Raw genomic sequence first — 12,014 nt, 5'->3', positions numbered from 1 at the left:
TGGTTTTTGATTATATTTGTTTGTTGGTTTGTGTTTGTGACCTCATTAATCATATAAGTTTGTGTTTGTGTTTGATTGTGGTAATTAAGGCCGACGATCTTTTTTTTGTCTTAAGTTATTTGTTTCAGGAAAAAAGAATTGCTTTTATTCTTAGTTGATTCTTTTTTTTTTTTTTTTGTTTTTGTTTTAGTTTGTTCATGTGATTGTTTTGATTATAACCTTATTGTCCGGACGTCCCCAACATGTCATTATTTTGTGTTATTGTTTCCCTCTTTCACTTTTTGTTTCATGATAAGAAGTGAATCTTTGAATCCACTTGTCCTTCCATATGCAATGCTTGCACCAACTTGTTTTAATGGTTTAGCTATTATTCCTTTGCTTGATGAGATGAAGTCCTTTATTTTTTTTTTTGACATAGTTTGTGCTCATAGGTAAGGACTCAAACCCTTCAATATATGTAAGGTTTGTTGCTCTTTGGGTCCACAATTCAAAGGCAAGCCTTGGATTGGGTGGTTTAGTTTGATTGACTTGGCATGAGTTTACTTTTGATTATAACCTTATTGTCTGGACGTCCCCAACATGTCATTATTTTGTGCTATTGTTTCCCTCTTTCACTTTTTGTTTCATGATAAGAGAAGTGAATCCTTGAATCCACTTGTCCTTTCATATATATGCAATGCTTGCACCAATTAACTTTAGTTATCTCTAGCGATTTGACTATAAATAGGCTTGATGTAATTCTCATAACTGCTATATAACAACATCTATTCTCAAGGTCGCCGCTAATGATTTTTTTTAAGTTTGACGAGTATCAATAGCGGGGACCAAGATGTCGCCGCTAATGATGGTCAATAGTGGCGACATCGTGGTCGCCGCTACTGTCCATCAATAGTGGCGACCTTATAGGTCGCCGCTATTGATAGTCATAAGGTCACCGCTACTGACTATCAATAGCGGCAACTTTATGGTCACCACTATCGTCCATTAATAGCGGCGACCGAGAGGGTCGCCGCTATTGATAGTCAATAGCAACGACTTTTTTGTCGCTGCTATTTAAAAACATCAGTAGCGGCAACAAAAATGTCGCCGCTATTGACCATCATCAGCGGCAACACACGCCTTATTTCAACCTTTTTTTGCGGCAAAAAAAGAAGTCATTAGCGGCGACTAAACGTCGCCGCTATTGACCCATCAATAGCGGCAACCCCAAATGTCACCGCTATTGATCATCTGTGGCATATTAATACCAACAACTGAATAGCGGTAAAGGGTCGCCGCTAATGAGCAAATTTCTTGTAGTGACGCTACTGATGATGTACGTCCTTTAGTGACCAATCATTAGCCAATGGATGCGCCTGTCACGATTAACCATTGAATCCAAGGCCCATATAAACACACACATTTGACCATAAAGTTAACATGTATAGTAAGTCCATGGCCGTTATCTTGCACGTACCTGTGTACCATGTCATACAATGCAATTAGTCTTGTTCGTATTTTACATGCATACTATCATTTTCGCAAATGATAGAGTTCATGGTGCAGGAAAGTGTATATCATGAGAGATGTAAATATGCATGTTTTGGTATACAAAATAGTCATGTAATGCAAGAAAATAAATGGCGAGCATTATGTGGTTTAGAACTCACCCAGGTCGTACAAATCCTCCGAAAAGTCCTCCAAAGGTTCATCGTTAGGATCCTTGAGTTCTGCCCAGCGAGGGTTTTGGCTGAGAGATGATCTATGGGGTCAATTACCAGTTAATTGATTTTCCCATTGGGGTCGTTACAGTATAACTATGAGAATTGATCTTAATCTTTATATTCAATCATTATGAATTTCTTAGGGGTAATTAACTTTTTCCCCTATTTTTTTTTATAACGCATTATCACTTTGCCTCATGAACTGACAACCCTACTGCCCGATCCTATCAAACTACCATTTTGTGCCCAAAACTCCCCTTCTGTCAGTCAAAGGTGTTGTGACTCAGACGGTCAACTCGTCACATGAGTCCCACATGCCATCTTAAAATTTTCTATCCCACTTTTACCCATAGTAGGGTTTTCAATTCATGGGGTTAAAATGACAATGTGTTGTAGTTGATGGGGGCAAAGTGACAATGCGTTGTAGTTGATGGGAGAAAAGTGACAATACATTTTTAGTTGATGGGGGAAAAAGGTAATTACGCATAATTTCTTATCTTGTCTTAGAAAGTCTTTTATATTGATTGAACCCAATCTTTCATATTTTCTGTGATTATATGAGTGACTGTTATACAACGGTTTTAATTGACATATGATCAAGACGGTTAGATAGACCATGCCTAGAGAAGACGGATTGTACTACACCCTAGTTTAGTATAATTTAGGTAGACAGTTCACACTAACCGAAGATGGGTTATACTATTCCCTTAATTATATGTAGCTTATTAAGGAATTAGATAATCCATACCTAGGGAAGATGGATCGTACCGCATCTTAGTAGTTAGGAGGACGGTCCGTGCCAACCAAAGATGGATTATACTTATTTCTTAGTGATGGTATTTTCTTGATTACTCGAGTGAGACGACCCCTATATCATGCATAATATGAAAGTTTCTTATTAATTTGTGATTGACCATTGTTATGCGGTTAGTGGTGAACTTAATCCCCTATTCTATCCCTCATCACTTTTTATCTTTACTTTTATGCATTAGTTTATAAATCAAACCAAATCAACTTTCTTTTATTTAAGTTATATTTAATCTTGATAGATTTGATAACAACACACACGCAGTTCTTGAGGTTCGACACTTTCAATATAACCATATCCTACAATGATTCGTCCTATTCCGAGTGATAATTTTATTATTGATATTTTTGTACACAAAACGACCGCATCAAAGGACTTTGTGCTGGTTAGTGGAAAGGTTTGATTTTGAAAGAAATGTTTGAACTTTAGTGTTGGAAACTTGTGTTGATGTCTAGTTGTGCTCATAACAATATTGAAAGATGTATTAGGGCTTGGGATTTGTTAGTTGAGCTAAAAGTATGACTTTTTCAGATTTGAGGAGTTTCTGCCCAGAGGATGATAGATTGTCTTGAGGACCAATCGATCATTGTCAACAATGATCAAACGGTCATTTGGCATTATGTTTGAAAGTTTAATTTTATCATTGTTAGGTGTGTTTTAGCCTAGGTGTGTGACTAATAATATAATCTTTCGCAAACATTGGAATTGGTAACTTCTAAAATGATCACCAAGAAGACGACCAATGTGAATTAAGCTCACATGTATACTTGTTGTCACTCTTTATGTCATCCTATTGTATATTTATCAAACATGTATGCTTATTACTCGAATGAAATATTCTGCAAATATTGTGAATTATATATTTTGGGTAAATGGAGTGTTTGGAACACAATATTGCTTCATGTGAGTTTTATAAGTGTATACATGTAAAGACAATGATTAATGGGAAAAATATAAAAAACACCCCCCAAACTAACTGTCGTTTGCGATCGAACTTCACAATGTTCAAAAGGTACTAAAGTAACCCATCAAATTACCAAAATGTATCAAAAATGACACTTATTTTTTTTATACTCCTATAATACCCATATTCTTTTAAAAATTAAATAATTAAATAATTAAAAAAAAAAGTTAAAAGAAAAAAAAAACCAATGGGTGAATAAATACAAAAAAAAAAAAAAAAACGTTTTTAGAATAAATAAATAATTAATCATTTTAATTGGCATAAATTACAAATTGTTTCATGTCATATGAAAGTAAAATTAAAGGTTTCTGAGATATTTCAAAAAAAACAATTTAGTCCGTAGAGTCAAATTTTGTTAAATGTGGCGTCAACGCCACTAAAAATGGCAACACATGTCATTCTTAATATATATATTAAACTTATAAAAAAAAAAAATTAAATTCTTATTTTTTTATTTTAGTTTTTAAAAGAATAAGGGTATTATTGGAATAAAGAAAAAATATATAGCCTTTTTGACACACTTTGATAGTTTGATTAGCTACTTTAGGACCTTTTGAATATCGTGGGATTCTATAAAAAACAGCTGTTAGTTTGTGGGACTTTTTATATTTTTCCCATGATTAATAGTATCGTATGAGATGACTTTCATATATGGATGACAATTATATATGTGCTTATTATTACATGAGTTTGACCCAGAATTAACTAGTTAGATAGATCATTTGAGAGTTATTTATGTTGTAAATAGATCTTGAGGGTGTTACAACACAACCTTACACGAACGATGGTCACACCTTACGACGTTAGTAGTGGTATAGATCACTCGGGGTCGGACTTGTTGGGCAAATAGCAGTAGCTTACTATGTAGGTCGCCAGGGCACCAATACTGTATCAGGGGTTTAACGAAAAGAGCAAACATCATTATAAGAGGGTTAAAGGTACAAATAAACCTTATGGAGTTTAATTATGACTTATTCACATGTGATATCATAACAAATAAACATATTATTTTTTCTCTTGTCATTTGACATGAACCACGTTGCATAATATTGCATGCGATTTATTAACCCTTTTATAAACCGATGAGTTCATTACATGATGACATGTTTCGTATGTACGTGCTAAGTTATTAAGTTGTGAATTTACGCTTTATCTACTTTTACCTGTAAAATATCATTGTTTTAGAGTTGGATGTTCTTTTAGAGGATGGTGCATTGGGGGGGCTAAAATAAGATGTCAATGGATGACTTAACTAAATTGGTTTTTGACACGGCCTTAAGCTAGTAGCCATTATGGAGGCCGGAAGAACAAAGCTACAAAAGACACCCTTAGGGTTGCTGTACTTTTCAATATATGATGGTTTTTTGCCTTCGAGGTTCTCTTTAGAAAGTCATTACTCATTTTTATGTATTCGATATTCTAGTGACTACTAGATTTAGCTTGTAATATTTTAATATTTAGCATGACAATTGGCCTTTGACCAAGATACTTGATGATTATGCTTTGACTATGTTAAGTTGTAGGGAGGTTTGTTAAATAACACAAACACCCCGCACACTGTTTACTTGAAAGAATAATAATTGGTATAGAAAAGTAAAAAAAATTTGTTTTGTAGTAATTTTTTTATTTGTATAGTAGTATAAAGTAAATGATGTTATATAAAAAGTGAGGATATTTTGATGTTGATTTTTTTTAGAAATAAAGTGAATAGTATTTGGGGGTGGGGGTGGGGGTGTTGTTGTTTGCCAAACAACCCTACAATGTTGCTTTGATTATTTTCATTGTGAGGTGGTTAGCTAGTAATTGAACGTGGTTCCACCCGTGCTTACTATACAAGTTATCCTATTAATTACCAATTAATTATAGTTGAAAGCGTTACCAGGTCAAACAATGGCAATTTAACATACATTATAATGGGTGATAGTTTGAAGGACACATGGACTTAAAAAAATAAAAAAAAAATAAAAAAGTGGAAAACAAAATCATTCGTCTGCCAATGTAAAACAAAATCGTTGAACGAGATAAAATCAGAAAGGAATATTCATGGAGTCATTGAAACTTAAATCCCTTGGAAACAAAAGCAACCCCAAGTCCTACCAACCAAACAGTGTACTAATAATACTGGTGAACAAAATGATAAAATCCTAGTCGTAGTAGAATGATGGTGATAAAGCCTCTCCTCCTAAGCCCTAAGCCCTCTCGCACCTGATCCTCCTAGCAAGTTGAATGTCCTTGGTCATGATGGTGACGCGCTTGGCATGGATGGCACAGAGGTTAGTGTCTTCGAATAAACCAACCAGGTACGCCTCAGCCGCCTCCTGCAATGCCAGCACCGCATGGCTCTGGAACCGCAGGTCGGTCTTAAAATTCTGAGCAATCTCACGGACCAGCCTCTGGAATGGCAGCTTCCTGATCAGAAGATCCGTACTCTTCTGGTACTTGCGGATTTCTCTGCATCATGATTCATATATAATTAGCACACTCGACGAAACCTTAAATTCATTGTCACCCATAAAATGATGGAGAGATAACTTACCGAAGAGCAACAGTTCCAGGGCGGTATCTGTGGGGCTTCTTCACCCCTCCCGTAGTTGGGGCTGATTTGCGGGCAGCCTGAAACAATATTCATAACAAACACTTTATTCAGAAAACAGAGCAACAACCAAATAGGAAACCCAAAACCCAAAAGTTACAGTCAAACAAACCTTGGTGGCGAGCTGTTTCCTAGGAGCCTTGCCACCGTGGGACTTGCGGGCAGTCTGCTTTGTACGGGCCATCTGTAAAATTAAAGCGCTCAAACTTACAATCTTTTACAACTAAATCGATTACGAACAATGTAAACCCTAAAACCGCAAGCAGCAATTCAAATCAAATCAGGCAAGCAATTCTTGGAAATTTGAAGAGACGAAGAACAAAACAAAAAGCAGAGGAAACGGCGAGAGAGAGAGAGAGAGAGAAAAGAAGAGAAAGAGAGACGCTTGCTTTACCTCCAAGTGAAGTTGCGTCTTTGTAAAGAAAAAGCTGCAAAAGATTTTGGCTGAGAATCGAAAGAGAAAGGAGAAGCTCTGAACAAGTGTGAGGACAACGGGAGGTCGTGCCCCTTTATATAGGGCGGGTGCACAGGCACTTCTGTCTTGTTTTCCTGGTGCTCGATCGAACGGTCAAATGTTGGTACAATTGTGTTTTTATGCCCTCAATGAACGGCTAAGATCTGTATTTTCGACTGCGCTTTGGATTGTGCTTTCTGGATTGTGTGTTTTTGGTGATCAAGCTGCGAAACCTCAGTGAGTGGAAAGCAGCGATAGATTTCAAGTGGATAAGGGAGAACAAGGAAGCGGTTGCTGCCAACATAAAGAGAAGGAACTCCATTGCTAATTTGGAAGCTGTGCTGCAACTCTCTATGACCAAAGTTGAAAGAATTTGCATTTGTATCATGACCCAGGAAATATCGGCGCCAATGAGGGCCAGCTCCGCCATGAACCAGAGCACCAGCCTGGCCCACTTGGGCACCTCTTCTCAAAGTGGGACTGCAACAACCGGCTCGCTTCCTCCTCGCCCTTTAGCACCTCTTCTCGCGCCTCGGCGCTCATGGTTTGCTCTCTGCGCGCTGCAGATTACGCAGGAGAGGGTGATGGGGATGGGCTCGTGGCGTGCGCGAGCGCTGGATTTATACCGCGTTTTGCAGGGGTAGGAAATGTACAACGATTTGGTTGTCCAGATGTTGCAATACTCCGGTTGGTGGCCATAGAGAGATTGACACGTCTGCAGGGGGGTGCGTGGCTTTCCAGTCATTTTCCACGAAATAAAAAAGAAGAAAAGCGTAAGGAGTTTTTACCTCATAATATACATATTTAAATACAAGACATTTTTTTCCTTCCCTATTTTTTAATCCTATTGGTTGCAGTAATTCTAGAATTAGTCATTCCATATATAGGTTAGAGTTGGGACAATTTTGAACAATTTTTTAATGATGGAATAAATCTCTCAATCATTTTCAAACAAATTTTTCAATCCAATTGCGTTAGCTTTTGTGTATATTTTTTTGCGAAAAATGTTAGGTGTTCTTCGCGTATTCTTCTACTCCTAAATGGATATTATTTTCTAAAAATTGGGTGTTAAAAATAAATTAATGGATATTATTTTTTTTACTTTTTAAAAAAATTAATATTCACCTAAAACCAAAAGAACACCTAGCATTCGCTTCTTCACCCTTGCACTTTTCTAACCTTATTGAGTAATCCTATTTAGTAGACTCTTATACTACGGCCATACAACTCTGATGATATGGCAACGAATATCAGTAATTGATTTTTATTTCTACAAGTTCTTGTTGATCCAAATATTAATTTTCACTGTCATATCATCATAGTTGTATGACCGTAGTATAAGAGTCTACTAAATATCATTTCTCATTTTTAATAAAATATAGCAATCTATTTCTCTCCCTCCTTAGGTTTTTATTATTTTTCCTCTTCACTCTTCAACGTCTTTACCAAACATATATATCTTCCGACTAGAAAAGCACGTTTAATCCAAAATTTTGGATAATGCCTAAAAGGAAAATATACGTTACAATGGTAGATTTTTTGTAATCAAGTTAGTTTTTTTAGATAAGAATTTCTTACAATTTTAAATAAATTATAAATTCTTAAATTACTAGCCTATCATAACTATTCTACTTCTGTTTGGTGTCAAAAAACAAGTCTCTATTTAAATAAACTTAATCCTCAAAAAATTATAACCACCACTGAGGGACAAGAATTGAATTCCTGCAAAGATATTTTAACAAACCAACAAGAAATTAAGGGAAAAAATGTGGAAACCCTAAGTATGGATGCTTCAAATACTTACTTTAGAAATTGTGGGTCATCTCATTCATCTAATTGTCTAATTAATATGGCAGAGTCCATCGCCACCCTGACATCCGATTGATTTGCAGGCGAATGATAATCGATCTACGCCTAAATTACCTGAGGCCACTCATCAAATTAAAGGGGACCGGAACAGATTTGTTGGATATTATGCTATTGATGTCGATGGCAACATGGTTGTTATCGGTTTCACCCAAAGGGGTGGCCGGCTACCCCCAATTTTTTTTTTTTGAAAAAATATAATTTTTTAATCTTTTTAATTTTTTTTTTAAAGTATTTTCTTAAAAAAATTAATTATATGATACGTGGCGACATTTGATTAGTGTTGACATGGCGTTCCGTTAAGTTTTGGATGGAATTTTAATGGAAGTACCATCTCCGTCTTTATAAAAATCACAGATACTTCCTGTAATAAAAATGAAATCCTAAGGAAAAAAAATAAATAAATAAAATAAAGTATTTAAATCCTAGGGAGTAAAATAGTATTTAACCCTTATAAAAATTCTATAGTAACTTAAGAATTTTAAGAAATTATAAATTCTTAAATTATGTTAATTTAATATTTTTTCATCAAAACACTAAAATTTTTTTTTATATATATAAATTCATTAGGTTATTGCGCTTGATGTTGTAAAATAAGCTTTAAGCCAAAAGTTGTCTTTTGATTTCTTAAACGATAAAAAAAATTAAAAAAAAAAAAAAAAAAAAAAAAAAAAAAAAAAAAAAAAAAAGAAAAGAAGAGAAAAGTCTCTTCAAGAGTGAAAAGGAAATTTTTTTGATTACCTTAGTAACATGTCACCCATTTTTAATAAGCCGTGGCCACCCAACACGTTAAAAGTCTACAAATTCCTTTTATATATTCATTTCTAATCCAATAATATTAATGAGGAGCATTCCAATAAGAATAACACGAGTCCGTTTTGTTTTTTAACCAAAATGAAACATGGTCCAACATGGTCCCTAGAGCAAAAGAAATTATTTAAATTATATATGCTAGTACTCGGAAAAAAAATAAAAATAAATAAAGTTGAACAATTATTTAAATTAGTCATTCCATAGGTTAGAGTAGGGACAATTTTGAACAATTTTTCAATGGTGGAATAAATCTCTCAATCATTTTCAAACAAATTTTTCAATCCAATTGCATTAGCTTTTGTGATATATTTTCAGTTTTCCAAGTATTCTTCTAGTCCTAGGTGTATATAAATTTCTAAGAATCGGGTGAGAAAAATAAGCGTCACTTTTTTTTTTGTTTTTTGTTTTTAAATAATATTCATTTAGGACAAAAAAAACACCTACGATTTCCTTCTTTCACTCTTGCACTTTTATGTCCCTATTGAATAATGCTATTTAGTACTCTCATACTACAGTCAAATAACTACGATGATGTGGCAGTGGATATCAGTCATTGATTTTTATTTTTACAAGTTCTTGTTGATCCAAATGTTGATTTTCACTGTCACGTCATCATAGTTGTATGACCGTAGTATAAGAGTCTACTAAATATATTTTCTCTTTTTTAATAGAATATAGCAATCTCTCTCTCTCTCTCTCTCCCCCCTTACGTTTTTATTATTTATCCTCCTCACTCTTCCGCATCTTTACCAAACATATATAGCTTCCAACTAGAAAAGTGTGTAATCCAAAAATTTGGATAATGCCAAGAAGGAAAATATACGTTACAATGGTAATTTTTTTAGTCAAGTTAGTTTTTTTAGATATGATTTTCTTATAATTTTAAAGAAGTTATAAATTCTTAAATTACTAGCCTATCATAACTATTCTACTTCTGTTTGGTGTCAAAAAACAAGTCTATGTTTAAATAACCTAAATCCTCAAAAAATTATAACCACTGAGGAAGAAGAATTCAATTCCTACAAAGATATTTTAACAAACGAATAAGAAATTAAGGGGAAAAAAATGTGGAAACCCTAAATATGGATGCTTCAAATACTTACTTTAGAAATTGTGGGTAATCCCATTCATGTAATTGTCTAATTAATATGGTGGAGTTTAATGCACCGTGGAAATCAATTAACTGGCAAAAATGTTCCTATATATTTTTATATAAGAAAAAAAATACCCTTAAAAAAAAAAAAAAAAAAAAAAAAAAAATTATTATTATTTTTAAATGGGATGTTAATTCCTGTGACATTCCAAATTCATCTAAAGCACAATCTCTTAATATTTCATAAATGAGCATATTTGTAGTGTTTCATATCTTTGATTCCATGGGATGGATCATGGATCATATCCTTCGAGTGGACAACACTGGGCATAATGGCCCATGTGAACCTAATTTGTAATCTAATGATGACGGAGTTTTTTTTTTTTTTTTTTCTTTATTATTTTGTTTTTTCTAGCTTTTTTTTATTTATTTTTTTCTTTATTGCTATGATGAACTATGTAATATGTATAGAGTTGAAAATTGCTAATCTTTGTGAATATTTTTATTGAATGGCAATTTGTTAACAATTAAACACATTATGTTTTTATCATATTTTATTTTGGGGATTCTACTAAATCTCAATGGCATTGGTATTATTATTACATTATTTTTTCTATTTTTCATTCATATGTGTCGGGTCATGTTGGGTCATTCAACCCAATTTGACCTATTTATTTTAAACGGGTCATGTCGGGTTACACGGCTATTTTTCGTGTCGTGTTCTTGTTTGAAAGTTCAACTCGTTTAGCTAAACGGGTTGTGCTCGTATTTAGGTTAATCAGGTCACGGGTCATAATTGAGTCAAACCGCCAACCAGTTCTGCCACCCCTAGAGAGAACCAACAAAGGGATAATTCCAAGCAAATGCAATGATTGAGCTGCATGATGGATCACGAGTCCAAAATTCTTCAAATCTAAGTGGCCTAGGGAGAGAGAGAGAGAGTTGAAGCAGCTGTATTTAGGATGATTGCATTATGATTTGATGTATGAGCAGGGAGATGCTTGATGGAGAAGTGGGGAAAAAGATGGATCCATTGAGTATAGGCAACAGCTCTATCTAGGCGTTCCTTAATAAGATAACGACCTTGCCTCTTATTTGACCACGTGAAAGGATTACCAGAGAACCCTAGGTCAGTCATTCCAAATGTGTTTAGAAAATTCTGAAATTGATCATTTGAAGAACAAACGTAAGGCCAGCCTTCGAATTTTTCAGACTGATTAAGGATCATACTAAAATCTCCTATACAAAGCCCGGGTCCATAAAATCCTTCCCATCATGCATTATTGAATCCCAAAAAGCAAATTTATTTTTTCTAACTGGTCGTCCATATATACAAGAAATTAACCACATATTATTTGGAGGATCAGAGTAGCACCAAACATTTATTGTGTTAACAGTGGTCGAAATGCATTCAAGATCCACACCATTGTGCCATGCTAACAAAAGACCTCCTTTAGTACCACAAGGAGGTGCATGCGCCATAAAAAAGAAACCAAGACTATTTAGAATTGTAGCAGCAGACAGAGGTTGAGTTTTAGTTTCAGACAAAAAAACGATATCAGGAGAATGCTTTCGAACCTTACCCCTTATACTACAAATTGTAGAGGCATGGGATAGCCCTCTACAATTCCATGCTAGGAGCTTCATGGTGGGGGAGGTGGCCTAATTGGGCCAACCTCCATGTCATCTGAAACAACAGGGACTTGAGTAGGAGTGGATG

The 12,014-nt window shown here is 34.6% G+C and overlaps 1 protein-coding gene across 1 annotated transcript; it reads right to left on the bottom strand.

Moving 5' to 3' along the window:
* Positions 1-5,643: 5,643 nt before the first annotated feature.
* Positions 5,644-6,534, bottom strand: LOC132183680 (histone H3.3-like). The gene is made up of 4 exons (XM_059597051.1): positions 6,463-6,534; positions 6,169-6,252; positions 6,012-6,088; positions 5,644-5,926 (listed from the first exon to the last, which is right to left on the bottom strand). The coding sequence occupies exons 2-4, from the start codon at positions 6,250-6,252 to the stop codon at positions 5,665-5,667; spliced, it is 423 nt and encodes a 140-aa protein (XP_059453034.1). The 5' UTR covers positions 6,463-6,534; the 3' UTR covers positions 5,644-5,664.
* Between the last annotated feature and the right edge of the window lie 5,480 nt (positions 6,535-12,014).

This window comes from Corylus avellana, chromosome ca6 (genome assembly GCF_901000735.1).
Source record: "Corylus avellana chromosome ca6, CavTom2PMs-1.0".
NCBI lineage: Eukaryota > Viridiplantae > Streptophyta > Magnoliopsida > Fagales > Betulaceae > Corylus > Corylus avellana.
Note: the sequence above shows the minus strand (reverse complement) of the source record. Positions and strands in the feature narration are given on the sequence as shown.

Bases quoted from the DNA above. Each gene is read 5' to 3' on its own strand.
- LOC132183680 (XM_059597051.1), bottom strand. From the start codon at position 6,252: ATGGCCCGTACAAAGCAGACTGCCCGCAAGTCCCACGGTGGCAAGGCT. The intron at 6,089-6,168 runs GTAACTTTTGGG...ATATTGTTTCAG, and splicing joins CCACCAAGGTTTGTTTGACT to GCTGCCCGCAAATCAGCCCC. The intron at 5,927-6,011 runs GTAAGTTATCTC...ATCATGATGCAG, and splicing joins CCTGGAACTGTTGCTCTTCG to AGAAATCCGCAAGTACCAGA.